Source organism: Sorex araneus, chromosome 4 (assembly GCF_027595985.1).
Source record: "Sorex araneus isolate mSorAra2 chromosome 4, mSorAra2.pri, whole genome shotgun sequence".
Lineage (NCBI taxonomy): Eukaryota > Metazoa > Chordata > Mammalia > Eulipotyphla > Soricidae > Sorex > Sorex araneus.
The window spans coordinates 26,118,558-26,136,531 of NC_073305.1; the positions used below are offsets into that span (position 1 = coordinate 26,118,558).

The 17,974-nt window shown below is 36.7% G+C and overlaps 1 protein-coding gene across 4 annotated transcripts in view; it reads left to right on the forward strand.

Annotated features, from left to right (window-relative positions):
- The window catches only part of LRRC3B (leucine rich repeat containing 3B), a 103,041-nt gene extending 86,610 nt beyond the window's left edge, over nucleotides 1–16,431 (forward strand). For all 4 annotated transcript variants that reach the window (XM_055136543.1, XM_055136544.1, XM_055136542.1 and 1 more), the window contains one exon: nucleotides 15,169–16,431. In XM_055136543.1, the coding sequence (XP_054992518.1) occupies nucleotides 15,330–16,109 (780 nt within the window). In that variant the 5' untranslated portion in view covers nucleotides 15,169–15,329 and the 3' untranslated portion in view covers nucleotides 16,110–16,431. The remainder of the gene's footprint in view (nucleotides 1–15,168) is intronic.
- Nucleotides 16,432–17,974: the final 1,543 nt, after the last annotated feature.

Consider the following 17,974-nt stretch of genomic DNA (forward strand, 5'->3'; position numbering starts at 1 on the left):
TGTAATTCCATTCACTGGGACATTAGCCAGTTATTAAAATGATTAAGAAGGTAGTACTTTAGAATTTTAAAAATGAAGAAAATTGTTGTCTGTACTAAAATGATAATTATAAAATGATATGTACTCATACATTACTTTATCACACTCAGAAAATCAAGATATTTGATTTGTTGGGTATTTCAATTGTGGATTATCTTTTTAAATTATAAGCATGTTTATACTATAAAGTAATACTTATAAAATTAATCAGTTTATAGTCTAGTGATGACAATAATGTTGATTATCTAGGAAGGCTGCGAATCCTGAACAAAAGGCTGTTTTCATCTGTCAAGAATTGATTTATTCTTTTAATATCCTGGTATCTTGTAGAAACTTTGACGAGGCTCTCTCTAATTCTTAAAGATAAACAAGATGAGCACATGTCATGTTTCATTTGGGACAACTTATTTGATCCTGTCATTCCAAGACAATTGTTTTCAACACTGATTTTTTATTGTATTTAATTTTTTAATTTTTATTTATTTTTAATTGAATCATAGTGAGATACATAGTTACAAAGTTGTCATTGATTGGGTTTCACTTATATAATGTTTCAACACCCATCCTTCACTGTGTACATTTTCTACCACCAATGTCCCAGATTTCCCTCCCCACGCCATCCCCACCTCTTTGGCATCTGCTCTCTCTCTCTCTCTCTCTCTCTCTCTCTCTCTCTCTATCTCTCTATCTCTCTCTCTATCCCTATGTCTCTATCTGTCTCCCTCTATCTCTGTCTCTCTCTCATTTTTATTGTAAAAGTTGATGGGTTTGCATAATTTACTTGGATTACCGTGTTCTAAATAATATGTTCACCATCAGCCATACGGAATATTTTTTATCATACCCTTCTTTTGCCAAATGCCTCTAGTAAATACCTCCCTAGTTTATTATTTAGCTTTTTGTGACTTAGAGAATTATTCATGAAGACTTTGTCATATGCCTGAAAGTAAGAGCACTATATATGCATCAGCAGCATCAGCAGTGAAATTGTCTATTTGCAGTTATGATAGCCCCTTATCATGTTTCTAAAGGTAAAAATTTCAAAAGTTGATCACTTTCTGGAAATAATTATGTTTTATTTTATTAATGTCATTTTTGTTTTGTTTTGTTTTTTCCTTTTGGGTCACACCCGGCAATGTACAGGGGTTATTCCTGGCAGTGCTCGAGGGACCATATGTGATGCTGGGACTCAAACCTGGGTCAGCCGCATGCAAGGCAAATGCCCTACCCGCTGTGCTATCGCTCCAGCCCTTATTAATGTCACTTTTAATTTTGACATTTTTATCTTCCTTTGATTGTCAGGAAACTCAGCTAAACCAGGTACTTCAGTGCAGCAAACACTGAAGGAAAAGAAACTGAATTCTTTTTAATTTTCTTTCTATTTAATTTTTTTTTTGTTTTAGATTACAGAGTTACAAAGTTATTCATTATTGTTTCAGGCACACAGTGTCCCATATCAGTTCCTTCACCAGTGTCTGCTTCCATCCACCTGTCTTCAGCTTGCCTCCTGTCCACTGGCCTGCCTCAGCATGCACTTTCCCCTCCACCATTGTCTTAGTGTTCCCTTACCTAATTTATCCCTACCCTTGTGTATCCTAACCACCAGACATTCCACGCCCCCCACCCCCCCCAGCCACCTCAATCCAGTGACAGGTTTTCCACTGAAGAATACTCCTCATGATCTTTGATTCCATTGCCTTTTGGCGTTTGTTATTCCCTTGCATTTTGTTTTATTCCACATATGAGAGATTATGTGGTGTCTGTTCCTTTCCCTCTGAATAACTTCACTCCACATGATTCTTCCCCGATCTAACCATGTTGCAGCAAATTGCATGATATTATCTTTTATTACTGCTGAGCAGTATTTTATTATGTATATGTACCATGATTTCTTTGTCCATTCATCTGTTCTTGGGCAGTTGCGTTGTTTCCAGATTTTGGCTACTGTGAATAGTGCTCGAAGGAACATAGGGATGCAGATGTCTTTTTTGGATTGTGCTTTTGGACCCTTAGGGTATATTCCAAGGAGTGGGATTACTGGTTTATATGGAAACTCAATTGCTAGTTCTTTGAGTAATGACTGTACTGACTTCCAAAAAGGCTGGATCAGTTGACATTCCCGACAATGAATGCTTCCCCCCCACCCCCCACAAGGCTCACCACCAGTTGTTCTCCTCTGCTGAGTGCCAGTCTCTGTGATATGGGATGGTATCTCATAGATATTTCTTTCATTTTATTTGTTGCCTTTGTTTATTATAACAAGCTACCACAACTTCGTGACATAAATCTGTTCATTTACAATTTTGGAAGATAGAAATTTGAGTCAGCTTCATTAGATCAAAAGTAATTTGTCATCAGGATCTCATTTCCTCCAAAGACAATAGGGGAGAATTATTTCTTGCTGCTTCCACCTCTGGTGGCTGCTGACATTTCTTGCCTGGGCCACATCCTATTGGTCTCAAGATCTCTTGCTACATTGGTCTCCTATTCTGTGTCAGCTATTCCTCTGCCTCTTTACAAGGTCATTTGTATGTCTTTATAGCATATATCCTTAAAGTAGGTCATTATGATTGATCACGGACCATTGGGAATGAATCATGTAACTGTGATTTTATTCAAGTCTTGGAATTTATAACTCTGAAGTTGGGGTTTGAATCCTGTATCTGGAGCTTGATTTTGGATATAAACTTGTGCTTTTACCACCCAATCAATGGATGAGGTTAAGCAGAATAAGTTTTTACTGGTACTAGTCATTCTTCTGTCCAGAAATGCAAATGGGTCAATATGAAGTTCCTGCTTTTTCAGAGTAGCTCTCAAGTTGCCTCTGGGTCCTAGTGAATTTTTGGGAGCCTAAGTGTTCAAAGATTATGTGTGAGGAGTTTGTAAAACTCCCACTGCTGTAAATGCTGGTATATAACATTGGTTTTTGCTAGGAAATAACAATCGATAAGTAGAAGGGAACTGAGATGGATGGCTTCCCACTCATTTTTTCTATAAACTTGCAGCATGTCAAATAATAAATACAGATGTTAACAAAAACAGTCTTACCTTTATTCTGGGTTGAGCACCCCAGAGAGACAGGTGTTGAATTAAAATAAAGCTTTTGTTCATCCAGCGGGTTCATGGACAAGAAGAACTTTTTACATTCACCCTGGAAATCTATCAGTATTGGATATGTAGGATGGAGACATGGTGTTTACAAGAATGGTTTATTTCCCAATAAATTAAGGGTTTTACTTAAAGATTTATTTTGTGAAATAGGTTTCAAAAGAGAAAAAGCAAGCACTGAACTGACAGTTCTGGAACAAATGGATTTCATGTCATTTTGATGAAAGGTTTCTTATCCAAGTGGCCTTTAAGAGATTCTTGCTGGGGAAAAAAGTGTTTTCCCTCTCCATATTGACTTTCACAAATTTTTTGTTAAGCTATCAGCAGAGACTGTTTTGGTCTTTGAAACTCAGCAGCTGCATTTTCAGTTCACCATATCAAAGATATTCATCAAAAGATACAAAGGTTGTTGATAAAAGTTCTGAGCTCTGATGAACTTGTGTGAAAGCACTGCAAGAGAGCTTCACAACCAAGTTGTGTGTGTGATATTCCCAACACTGCAACAACAACAAAAGGGAAGGTGAGAAGAATAATGTGTTGAATGAAATTTGTTCTGTAAGAATATTGGGATCTGTCCTACTCACCAGTTGTGTGACTTTGAATATATTCCATTCAATGAATTCTTTTAATATGTAAACAGAACTGTTGATTATCTGAAATACTATCATTTCTATCTGAAATATTGATGAGAGATAAAGAGAGCACACCCATGATGTACTTTATATCTATGTCCAATGGTTCACAAATGTTCTCAACTTTTTGAGCTTTGACCTTAGACACATACTTCAACTCTTCCTACCTCTTGCTTGTCAGCATTTTTTTTTTGAGAATTAAATAATATTTTCCAATGTAAAACCTATATAGCATGAATCCTATTCTTAGTGGGATCAGTTGAGAAGAAAAATAATACTCTAGTTTATCTGTAAAGAAATTTGTGGTGCCATATGTAACCACACATTGTCTAGAAGTCAAAAGCCTTATGTTCAGATCTTGCCTCTGACAACTTCACACAGTGCTGAGATCAACAACTGAGTGTGGTGGATTGTGCCGATGTGGAAGATGATTATTTTGAATTGAGAAAAAAATAGCAGATCAAAAGTGATCATTTTTTGTTTCCTTGTGTTCCTAATTATCTCACTGAAAAAGCTTATATCTGTGGTAGTCATAAAAATAGAGAGCCTTAATGTCATTTCACCTCAATTCATAACTTGCAAGCTCTATTATCTTATTTTTTGTGCCACACCTGGCTGCACTCAGGAATTACTCCTGGCTCTGTGTTGAGGGATCACTCCTGACATTGCTCCAAAAAACTTATGTGGTACCAAGGATCAAACCCAGGTCAACTGCATGCAAGGCAAGTGCCTTGCCCAATGTACTAGCTCTCTGGCTCTGCAAGCTCTATTTTCAATGAATAATTTGATTAAATCACAAAAAAATAAATTTTGCCTAAATTGCAATTTTTTGTTTAGATTTTTATGGTCACACCCAGTGGTATTCAAGATTTACTCCTGGCCCTCTGCTCAGGAATCACTCTTGGATGGGCTTGGAAGACCATATGGGGTGCAGAAGACCAAACCCGGGTCTGCCATGTGCTAGGCAACTGTCTGAGTAAGGCACTCTACTCTCTCCAGTCCCTTGCAGTTTTTTTTTCAGTTTTTCCCTCCTAAATAATTTCTTCTTTACTAGAGATTATATAACTTCCCTGAAATGACCAAATAAAAGGTTCTATTAGTCTATGTATGAGCCTTCAGGTGCACATAACCAAATTTTTTTCCCTCTTGATTACCTTCATATTTTGGTTTAATTCTGTTTCTACTCATTAACAGGGAAGGAGAGAAGAAAGTTAACATGCTCCTTAATAGTAAGCATAGTAGTGAGCAGTGTACATGATCTCAATGCCACAGTTCTTTAATCTATACAAAAATCATGATTTCTCTTTCCGGATTATAGTAAGGTAATATATGTGAATCCAGAATAAAATGAAACCTTACTTTTTTCCTCCAATATTCTTCTTTCTCTATTCTATGCAGGTGATTCTTGTCTGGTCCCTAAATCAAAATATCACCCAGAGTTATCCCTGTATTAAAATCTTTTTCTTATATAATAGATGTCTTATTTATGCTTTAAGTCATACACTCAATTTAAAACAAGGTACAAAATTTAATGATAATTTAAATGCCTAATCTATTAGATTAACCAGAATCTGAATTTTACCTAATATCTCACTATTCATTTTCTTCCTCTTTGTTTCATTTCAAAAGAAAGAGAAACAGGTGGGACTGGAGCAATAGCACAGCAGGCGTTTGCCTTGCACGTGGCCACCCCAGGTTTGATTCCCAGCATACCATATGGTCCCCCTAGCACCGCCAGGAGTAACTCCTGAGTGCATGAGCCAGGAATAACCCCTGTGCATCGCTGGGTGTGACCCAAAAAGCAAAAGAGAGAGAGAGAGAGAGAGAGAGAGAGAGAAATAAGTACGGTTGGTAGCTTTCTCTTTTCTGCCATACCCCATCCCACCCTTCTACTAAGTTATTCAAAAAACTGGATTTGTTGCACTGAAACTTCCTGGGATGTAGAATGAGACAGGCCTAGTGCTTTAGTCTTTCATGCACCTCCAATATGGTTTCCATAACTCTGACCCTGCATACCAATTCGCCGCTCTCCCCAAATTTAATGTGCCCTTAATTTTTTTTGTTCCTTTATTCAGTTCCTCTAGTCTGGCAACAAAATTTTATAACTCAGTGAGACAGGACCCAAAGATTTTCCAACTAGTGATTTATTTTTTTCCCAGAGAATTACATTTCCCATTACATTTATGTACATATATGTGTCATATATATGTATGTGTGTATACACAGATATACACATACATGTGCACTCACACACACATCCTACACATTTCTCCTCACTCAAATCCTCTCCACTTTCCTCTTTCTCTGTCCTTTTTATAGGGCCAAGAATTTGTCCACCTTGATATCTTGCAATATTTTATCATGTTATCTGCATACCACAGACAACTGAAATCTTCCAGTATTTGCCCTTCTTCTTCTAACTTAATTCATGTAACATGCTATTCTCCAGTTCTATCAAGTTGCAGTAAATTGCATGATTTCATTTCTTACAGCCATATAATATTCTATTATGTATGTATATCACATCTTCATTATGCACTTATCTTTTGTTGGACAAAGTTTGATTCCATAACCTAGCTAATGTAGTGTTGCAGTGAACAGTTATCTGCATATTTCCTTTTGAGTGAATGTTTTTATATCTTGGGAGCAGATTTCTATAAATAGCATTACTGGGTTATATGGACACTCCATTATAATCTTTTGAGAAACACTTATGCTGATTTTTTTCTATTTGCTTTTATTCAGTTACACAGAGTTTGTGAAGTTTATTTTGCTTAAAAGGTCCTTAAGAAGCTACTTTAATGCTATTGCAAAACTGGCTTCATGGTTATGAAGTTCCTAAGCTAATATTTGTCCATGAAATTTGTATCATTACTTAAAATCTAAATGATAATCTATCTGGTAAAGTATTCTTGGTTAGGTTTTTACTTTACTCAGCTTTTTACTACATCCCACCATTCTCTTCTGGCCTGTAAATCTCATTTGATAGATCTGCTGTTAATCTTATAAAATTTCCGTTGTATTTGAGTTATTTTTTTTCCTGTTTTGTTACTTTTTTCTTTTCCTTTTTTTAAAATTTTTTAAATGGGGCTGGAGCAATAGCACAGTGATAGGGCGTTGGCCTTTCACTCGGCCAACCCGTGTTCCTGTTCGATTCCTCCGCCCCTCTTGGAGAAACCGGCAAGCTACGAAGAAATCGCTCCCGCCTGGCAAGCTACCCTTGGCATATTCAATATGCCAAAAAAAGTAACAATAAGTCTCTCAATGAGAGACCTTACTGGTGCCTGCTCGAACAAATCGATGAGCAACGGGATGACAGTGACAGTGATTTTTAACTGAATCACCGTGAGGTACAAACGTAAGTTTGTAAGTTTGACTTACGTTTCAGTCATACAAACTCATGCTATTTTATATAGGGGTTGAACCAGACAACAATCCCAACGTCAGTGAATGATGGTTCCTTTATTGCCATATCCAAACATAGGTTGCTTCCAATTTTTTTGATACGTGCCATTCTCACTTTAATGTGAGATGATATTTCATTGTCATCTTGATTTGAATTTCCCTAGTACTCAGTGATGATGAATACTTTTTTAAATAAACAGAACGGGCATCCATCTGTCTTCCTCAGAGCAGTGTCTATTCATTTTCTCTCCCTGTTTTTTTTAATAGGACTTATGGGACCTTTGGGGGTGGGGTGGGAGTGATCTTTGTGGATATTTTCTAAATTGTTAATATTAATTCGTTATTTGATGTGTTAAGAAGTGCAAACATTTCCTCTTATTCAATAAAACTAAATTTAATATTTTTAGGTATTAAAATTTTTAATATTTTTTGCAGCAAAAAAACTTCCTTTTTGTTTTTGTTCCTGGTTTTTGGATCACACCCAGCGGTGCTCAGGGCTTGCTCCTTGCTCTGAGCTCAGGGATTACTCCTGCCAGGCTGCAGAGATCATGTGGGGTGCTAGTGATCAAATCCGGGTAGGCTGCAAACATAGCAAATGCCTCATCTGCTGTATTATCTTCACGGCCCCAGAAACTTTTAAATTTGATGTAGCCCCATTTGTTTGTTTTTGCCAATGGAATCATGTCATAGAAAGTAAATCTGAGGTCTAGATCTTGGAACTTTCTGCTGATAGTTTCCCTCAATGTGATTTATAGATTCTGATCTAGTCTCGTGGTTATTACTTTTAATTTTTATTTCTTTGAATTTTCTTTTGTGTAAAGTGTAAGATATGAATCCAGCTTTGTTATTTTTATCATTTTGCATGCGTTTACCTCTTTTACCAACACCATTTGTTGAAGAAACTATTCCACATCATATACTCTGCTACTTTGACAAAAATTAGTTGACCAAATATCTGGGGGTTTGTCTTTGGGTTCTCAATTCTAACCAATTGCGTAGAAAGCTTATTGTTTAAGGTTTCTCATTTTCCCTCCTTTATTTGTTTGTTTTTCATTCATAGTATTACGAAATGATTGTGGCTGTTTATTGGGTCATATGTGCTAGATCTTCATAGTCACATTTAAAAACCAGAAAACCTACTCCAAACTGTTCAGGTCTTCAGTTGGGATAATTTCTGATAAATATCCTGTTTGTTGTCTTAATTGTTGTTCATCATCAGCTGTCTTATATGATACATGATCTCTATTCCTCAACTTTTAATTTTCATATCTATGCCATGAAGTATGGTAGAATGAGAAGAGAGATCGTTGCAAACAACAGCAACAGGTGGTTGCTGGATGCTTTTTGAATAGCTGAATGATAGCTCAGAGTATTACTTTCACCAGGCATAGGAGGAGAATGGAGAGATGGCCTGGTTTGGGAGGTAGGGCACTTTGGTTTACTTTCAGAATGAGAAAGTTGGTCTTTGAACAGGGAAATAGCAGTAGAAATGTAAAGAAAGTGAGATGTACAAAAGGGAATGAAAATGAAAACTTTTCAGTAACTCAGAAAGTGGTTTGCTGTGCAAAAATTAGGTGATTGATGGGGCAGGAGAGCCAACATGATTTTACAAACTATATAGTGTATATAGTTTTCAGTCCTGATGGAATATTCTAATGATAAGTAATAAGTAAAAATATAGAAAGAAATTCACGGCAAGGCTCTGTATTTAAGATGTCAGTTAAGGAGTTTTTTTCTGTAAACATGATATTAAAGAAAAGCAGTAGAGAAAATTACCCACTCTTACAATTTACCCACTGAAATTATTTAGATTTCAACTTTTTTAAATCTGATTTTAGGGTCAGGAATTACATCGAATAATGACTTATGCAAAGCTTAACAAATATGTAAAAATCAAAACTGAGTAAATAAATCAGTTCAGGAGCTGGAGTGATAGCACACTGGGTAGGGCATTTGCCTTGCATGCGGCTGACCCGGGTTCGATTCCCAGCATCCCATAGGTCCCCTGAGCACCACCAGGGGTAATTCCTGAGTGCAGAGCCAGGAACGACCCCTGTGCATTGCCAGGTGTGACCTAAAAAGCAAAAAGCAAAAAAATCAGTTCATAATTTCTGTAATAGGTTAAAAAGATAACTTTAGAAAGACTGGTTTGAAAAAACAACTTTTGTTTGTGGAGTTTAACAAGAACTTTTTTTTTTTTCTTTTTGGGTCACACCCAGCGATGCTCAGGAATTACTCCTGGCGGTGCTTGGGGGACCATATGGGATGCCCGGGATCGAACCCGGGTCGGCCACGTGCAAGGCAAACGCCCTACCCGCTGTGCTATCACTCCGGCCCCAACAAGAACTTTTAAAGTGAGCACAAATAAGGTCCTAGTTTCTGAGCTCTCGATAGCCAGGAAATCAGTACAATCACTTGGATTTGGCAGAGATTTCAGTGCAGACAGGGAAGTATGAAAAGTCAATAGTGGGAAAGTAAAAGGCCTCAGATATGTCCTGGATATTTCTAACATGAGGAGACTAGAGCCAGCTTAATTAGAAACAGAGCATTCATTTTCCTTGATTGGTTATGTGGACTAATTCCATTTCCCTGGTTTGTCAAAGTTGAACACCGGGACAACAGTCGGGGAATTTGGCAGTTATTGATCAAGGCTGACTGATTTGACTTTGGGGTCTGGTTGCTGGAGGTTGTAAGTTAGAGTTCATATATATATAATATATGCACATGTATATATTCCAATCACTATCTATTTGTATATTTAGTTTATTCCATTGCAACATCTTCCATTTAAAATGTTATCTTCTCATTTGTCTTCCCTTGTTGTCCAACAATGCATAATTCTTTCATATACTCAAATGATTTTGAGGTATTATGTGTAGATTGTTTTTTATCTAATCCCTGTTCCATTTGATGCATGATTTTTTTAAATCTGTATTTTAAAACAAACAAAATATAATATCTATACAATTAAGAAGTTAAAACTAGACAGCAGGGTATAAAATACAACTGTAAATCTTTTCTTTCCAAAACCTTCACTTGTACTTCTTAGACTAATTCACTCCTGAGTTTCATGACTTTCAGAAGTGATGTAAATATGCAATTACCTATACTTTCATATTTATAACCTCTAAATTATTTTTGATAAATAGGGGTTTTTAAATAAGAATTTCTTTTATCATGTTCTCTTTGTGGGTCATCTTTGGTCATCTTTGAATCAGTAGAAATAAACTAAGTTGGTACAAAATGTCAAAATTTTAATAAATATTCTGAAATTACTCACATAAAAGTGTTCTAATTTATCCCCTTTAAAAAATGGTTTAAAATGACCTGTTCTTGATACTTTCTTGACATTTGATAATCTTTCTAATTTTAACCAAAAAAATACTTTAAAGTAGTACTTTAATTTGAATTTTTTAACTGTCAGTGAGGTCCAAAGTTTTCCATATGATTTGCTTGACATTTAGATAGTTTTTCTGTCCATTTTCGTTGTTTTATTGTTCTTCTGTGATGACTTCTTGCATTTAAATAAATTATCTCTTTATTTTATTATCTGTCCTTTCACTTTGTGTATGACCTTAGGCTTTGCTACATAGAAGTTTTCATCCTGAATCTGTAACTTTATACATTTCCCCATTGATTTGAATATTATTGCTTTAATTGCAAAGGTCTTCCTATGTTATTTTATTTTCTTTGCTTTTTAATCAAATCCTTTTGTTTGATAGCATAATTGGGAATATAATTGGAGGAAATTAGTGTGTCTGGTATTTTTTTCCAAATTGGTGTGCTCCATTATTACAGAAGAGTTAATGAAAGTTTATGGGTTTGAAGCTCCAAATATCCCAGAGTATTCTTTAATGATGAGAAGAAAGAAACAGGAAGCGAAAAAGAGTTGTTAATCAGCATAAAGAATTATCTTCTCAAGCAGTGTACTAAATACACTTCTTTTCTTTTGGACACAGTATTTGATGGTTGCCACCCAATCCCATCATTAATTACTATAGCTCTAGAACATTTGTGATTGAAAAATGTGAACAAAACCTAAGTAGAGGGTTCAAAGTCTCCTTTTGGGTTGTGGGAGAGGGGCATTTTGTGGTGCATAGCTTATACTTGCACACCCTATTCAGAAATACTAAAGCTTCCTGATTGATCTGGACATACTTGAAAAGAATTGGGGCTGATGAGACTGGAATGGTCTAGTGACTTGTGAGTTGCTGACGGTAAGTTAGGAGGTAGAGGAAATGCTGACTTATTTGCCCCGTACACTTAGTTGATCTTGCTCCTTTTTACTAGGAGAGACAGTGTGCTACTGTGGCTATTGGTATAATCATCCACATGACCCTGGCCCGTTTTTTCTATGCAACCTTTGGATTTCTGAGAGATATGATGGAAGTGGAGCAAATAAGAGTGTTTGTTTCCCAGATTCCTTAATAGCTTTATATCTGTGCTCTGCTGGATAATCACTGAAGTAAAACAAAAAAATAAGTTCACGGTTTCCCCTCAGAGGCATATCTTCCCATATCTTCCTTTCCAAGATCCATTATTGACTTAACCAATAACTTATGGCATTGTCAATCAGGTAATTCATTTGGGAAATAGAAACTTGTTGGAAGCAGAAGAGATTTTCTCCCATCATACCTATTGAAGGTGACCTTGACATCGTTAGACTTTTATTTATTTATTTACTTATTTATTTATTGCCCTCATGGATATTCAATAGCTCAGCTATGTATTATCACTCCATTCCCCATAAGGGGATGATGTTTATGTTAAAAATAATTAGCGGGGTCTGGAGTGATAGTACAGTAAGTCAGGCATTTGCCTTTCTCACAGCTGACTTGTGAGCTGTTCGATCCCTGGAAACCCATTTTGTCTCCCCAGCCTGCCAGGATTGATCCCTGAGCACCATTGATTGTGGCCTACTCGCCCCCAGTAAATGAAAATAATAGCTAATTAAAGAAGAAAAAACATAGGGAAGGAAGTATATTCCACAGCAAAGTAAAAGCACAGCTAGAATCTTCAATATGTTGTTGGTTCATTCATAAAACATTTATTTGAGTCTTTCTATATGCCAAGCAATATTTTAGAAGTGGAGGATGCATCTATAATAGTAATAGTAATAATTAGTAACAAGTATTTCAATATTACTATCTACAGAGCAGTACTAAATGTTTCATATATGGGCTGAAGAGATCTATGAACTTGCCTTGCATGTGGCCAACCAGAGTTTGATGCCTAGCACTATGACATATGGTATCCTGAGCACTATCAGGAGTGGTTCCCTGAGCACCAAACAGAAATGCTTACTGTGAATTAACTCATAATTTCACATCAAATACGTATCAAGTGAAACCTGTAGTTAAGTACTCTTACAATATCATGCAAAGGGAAGGAAAGTATGGTTTAGAGTGGTTCGATGAGTTTCTCAGAAACACTATAAAGGATTCAAGTTGGCATAAATCCCAGTAGAGTTTTTCCACTTCCAAATTGTTTTCTATTAAACCTACACGAGGTAAAAATAAGTTCCTGCCCCTGTGGAGCATTTGGTCTAAACTACAGAACACTTATTTTCAAATACTCATTTTTGGGAAGTGTGAGGGATTTGGAGTACAACAGGCAATGCCCAGAAGCTTTTCCTGGCTCTGTGCTTGGGCATCTCTCCTGGTCATTCTCAAGGGACTCTAAGTGGTGTCAGAGATTAAACCAGGATCATCCTATGCAAGGCAAGTGCCCTAACCCCTGTACTATCTCTCCAACCCCCAAACCTTGGGGATGGTGTGGATTATCTCGAGAGCAGTGGTTTTCAACCTTTTTCCTCTTTCAAATCAGCACCTTACCCCAAATCAGCATCTCAAACTCAGTGCTCCAGAGAACACTTCTCTCCTTTCAGCAGGTCTTGGACTGTTGACACATGCTCAGTTGATGGAATTACTTGATAAACTAGGCTTCTTTTCTTCCTATTCAGATTCATTGCTCTCTTCTGTATCCTAATCATGTTCTCTGCATTGCATCCTTTGCCTGGCTGGTTCTTCTCCCTTCCTCTCTGAGTCCCCTCCTTTATTTTTTTTCTCTCCCATCTAGAAAATTTACTATAGTACCAAATGTCACACAAGATAGTTTTGAAGGAAAACACATAATGGAGAGAAATTTTTACTGTAAATAAAATGAGCTGTTGATAAATGGCTTAGTAAGTCTAGGGATTCTTCTTTAGTATTCTCTGGCATTTAAGAGACTCAGGATTCCAAAAGCATATCCACTCCATTTTACTGTTGCTAATCTCATTTTTCCCATGATTAACAACTCAGTTCATTATGTTTTCAGCTCACATTAATCTTCTCTTCTGTGAGTTTGGTAACATTTGGAGTCATTTTCCTCTGTATTTATCCATCTGGGATCTTTAGAGATGATAAGTTTGCAGAAAGTCGTTTATTGCATTGCTGCAAGAGGAATGATGTTTTCCATGTTTCTCAGACTTGGTAGGGAATCATCTGAAACAGGACGAGACTCTTCATAATTCAGAGAGGCCCCTCAGTAGAGCTCCATGAAGTCTTCAATTGGGAATGGACTATGACAGATCAGGATTAAAATCACAACAGGCAATGCTCCCTGGATCCTGACTGTCCTCAGAGAGCAGATGGAATTGGGAGAGCTCTGGAGGTCATGGAAAGAGTTGCAAGATTAATGAGTCAGAACAAAGCCTTTAGCTTGAGCCTCCTTTTTGTCTTCTAAAAACTTTATGACCTTGGACAAATCACATAATCTCTCCATGCCCCTCCTCCATGAAATAGTCCCAGAGGTGCTTGCCTTCTCTTTAATAAAGAGGGTTTTGATACCTAGTTTATATTCTCATCTCATAGCTTAATAGCTCATAGCTATTTCACTTAGCTTTTTCAATTTGGAGACCTTGAGCACTACAAATTTTTATATTTTATTATTTACATGGCATATTTTACATAATTTATTGAATATTTTTACGATCTATGCTTACAGACAATTATATATGCATATACTATGGCTATTAACATAATTTGTAACTATGATAATATAACATATTTATCATACTATTACTATAAATGTACCATATAAGTATAGTTCATGTAGTATAATATATCACCATTATACAATATATTATATATATGTGATATATATGAAATAAAAACTAGGCTATTAGGAAAGTTGTATAGTATTTCTTTACTCATAAAATAACTTGAATGTATATGCCATATTTAAATATCTGTTAGAGAGGAGTTATGATGAATAAAAAAAGCAGAACCTTTTGGAAATTGAACTAAAGATACACTCCCAGGTAGCATGCAATGAAATTGCAAAGGTCACAAGAAAGGTAACTCTTTGTAGATTTCTGGTCTCTAGTAACATTTTCTTTTCTTTCTTTCTTTCTTTCTTTCTTTCTTTCTTTCTTTCTTTCTTTCTTTCTTTCTTTCTTTCTTTCTTTTTTTTTTGATGAAGACTAGAATGCTCTTACTCATTTCCTAATAGAATAAACTTTAGAGAAAATATTCTATATTGGACTTTCATTCAAAAGCTATGGCGAATTTTCCAGTCTATGGCCATTAACCATAAATCAGTATTATTTGTTGTTATTGTCCAGTTGTGGGGTTAAATGCACCCAGGGAAAGGGAAGAGGCATAAATAATTTTTATCATTATAGAATTTTGATGGGGCTCAGGATGTGAAGAAATCTAGTAGAAACAAGAGAAATCTCGACTGGAGGACTCAAATTTTACACAACTGGAAACAAGGCGGCATGATTCGGAAATGTTGTCACTTACTGACAGTCTTCTTTCTGGCACCTGGGATTTAAACAAGAGATTCCCATTACGCAGATAATTCCCAGTAGGGTTGATGGAAATTACCTACACAACCAATCATTTAGCTCTTATAGAATGCCAGACATTGAGTGCACTTTTAATTGCAACATACTGTCCTCTGCAAAAGAGCTAATTGCGTCTGTTTCCCTTTCTTTTAGGTAGCCAAGCAAGAACAGGAATAATGAAGAGACACACATGTTAGTCACAGCCTTCGAAACCGTGCAAGAAGAAAATCAACAGTGTGGACAGAGCTGAAACGGTTGCCATGCTTGCTTGTTGGAGTAAATGAGGAATGGGCTTGTGATTATGACATTCCAGCATGAATCTGGTAGACCTGTGGTTAACCCGTTCCCTCTCCATGTGTCTCCTCCTACAAAGTTTTGTTCTTATGATACTGTGCTTTCATTCTGCCAGTATGTGTCCCAAGGGTTGTCTTTGTTCTTCCTCTGGGGGTTTAAATGTCACCTGTAGCAATGCAAATCTCAAGGAAATACCTAGAGATCTTCCTCCTGAAACAGTCTTATTGTATCTGGACTCCAATCAGATTACTTCTATCCCAAATGAGATTTTTAAGGACCTCCATCAACTAAGAGTTCTCAACCTGTCCAAAAACGGCATTGAGTTTATTGACGAGCATGCCTTCAAGGGTGTTGCTGAAACTTTGCAGACTCTGGACTTGTCTGACAACCGGATTCAAAGTGTGCACAAAAATGCCTTCAATAATCTGAAGGCACGAGCCAGAATTGCCAACAATCCCTGGCACTGCGACTGTACTCTCCAGCAAGTTCTAAGAAGCATGGCATCCAATCACGAGACAGCCCACAATGTGATCTGTAAGACTTCAGTGTTGGATGAACATGCTGGGAGACCATTCCTCAATGCTGCCAATGATGCTGACCTTTGTAATCTTCCTAAGAAAACTACTGACTATGCCATGCTGGTCACCATGTTCGGCTGGTTCACGATGGTCATCTCATATGTGGTGTATTACGTGAGGCAAAATCAGGAGGATGCCCGGAGACACCTTGAATACTTGAAATCCCTGCCGAGCAGGCAAAAGAAAGCGGATGAACCTGATGACATTAGCACTGTGGTATAGTGTCCAAATTGACTGGCATCGAGAAAGAAATTTGTTTTGCAATTGCAGTAGAAAATAAGGGGTTTACTTCTCCCATCCATTGTAAACATTTACAACTTTGTATCGCAGTTTCTTTTGAATCATGCCACTGTTGAACTTTTAACAAACATGACAACATAACAAATCATTTTAGTTTAGGTGATCTACCCCTTGACTGTACCCCTAGTGGTTCCTGAGTAAAGCTACTCTCTGAACATTAGTTAGAACCATCTCACTATTTAATAATGAAATTTATTTTTTTAATTTAAAACCAAATAAAAGCTTAACTTTGAACCATGGAAAACAGAGTGACTTATTGGTCAAGAAAACAGGATAGTCATTTCACTTGATTTAAAGGAAAACTGACAACACTGGTGAACCTAAAGAACTATTATAATGAAAGATGTGTTATTTATCCCTACTCTACACTGGGGAACAATAATAGAAATATTGACCGAGTCAAGTATCTGTCAGAGTTTAAAATACTATGTATGGCATGCTCAGGTTCTCCTGCACAGTGTAGCATCTTGCAATGTCTTAAATTGGGATGTGTCTGTTGTTTTCTACCTAACATATGTTGTCTAAAATATTTAGTGCTTGATTACAACTAAAAAATGATAGGAACAAAGACATTGCCTATCTTGTCTGCAATATTACCTTCTGGTGGACAGGAATGCATGACAAACAGAAACAGTGATAAAAAGGAAGGTTCTAATAAGTCTGTAGCAGCAACTGTATGTGAACTATGTGAGGTCATTTTTATACTTATGTTTCAAACCTTCCTTACAAGAGAAGACTGTGACAACTGTCCCATTTATTTTAGGAGGAAATTGCAGGAGCAAGAGGCCAAATAACCTGTAGACCAGAAGTATCAGAATTTGACTTTGAACCAAGTATTCCTGCCTCAGTGATTGGAGTCTTCCTAGTACAGAGTGTAATTACACAATGGTTTGGTTGATCAAAGTTGATGCTAAAAAATACATCCATGTTAAGTGTACACATCTATAAGTTTTGACAAATGTGGGCACCTCTTTGTGTATCAAGAGATTGTGTCTTGCTTATGTTCAGAAATAGGAAAACACATTTGACTCTTGGAATAGGGAATTTTAGTGTCTTTAATTATTATTATTTTTAACTATCACTGCACATAGTCCTTGGAACCTGGATGGGATTGCATCTGATGATGAGGTAAGGAAGGAACATAGCAAGAGCGAAGGGATGGACATGTAGGTGAGGATTAGGCATGAAGTGGAGTTCTGTGGAGTTCTCATGTATGAGAAACATGAGAGGTAAGACTGGAGCTACATATACCATAGTCACCTCAATTTCAGACTAAGAAACAATAATTATAATAATATTTATGGAACAATGACTCTGTATTCACTATTTTCTTTGGGTTGTCTTAATGTTCACTGCTACCTTACATGATAGGCTTTTATGAGTGAAGGAACAGAAACATAGGCGTTTAATTCAAAACCCTAGAGCTTATAAATATAGTAGATGCTTATGCTCAGCTTTAGAGCCTATTGACCACTCAGCCACTGTACTTCTTTCACAAGTCATTGACTTCATTACACAGTTACTGTTACCCCAGACCTAGAGAGTTGCTGATGATCTGATTCTGGTGGTTTTGTAGGGAATGAATAGGGAATTAAGGAAGCTTCTTTTACCATTCTGACATATATAGTCTTCTCAAACAAATATTAGGTTATCACTGGGCAGCTGACAATCAGATTTCGGTCCTTACAAAAGCCTTTTAGTCTCATCCCAATCAGTAATCTCTTGAAAGGTTATTGTCATGACCATGGGGGTCCATCACTTCAAATCCTGCAGAGAAATAAGGCCTG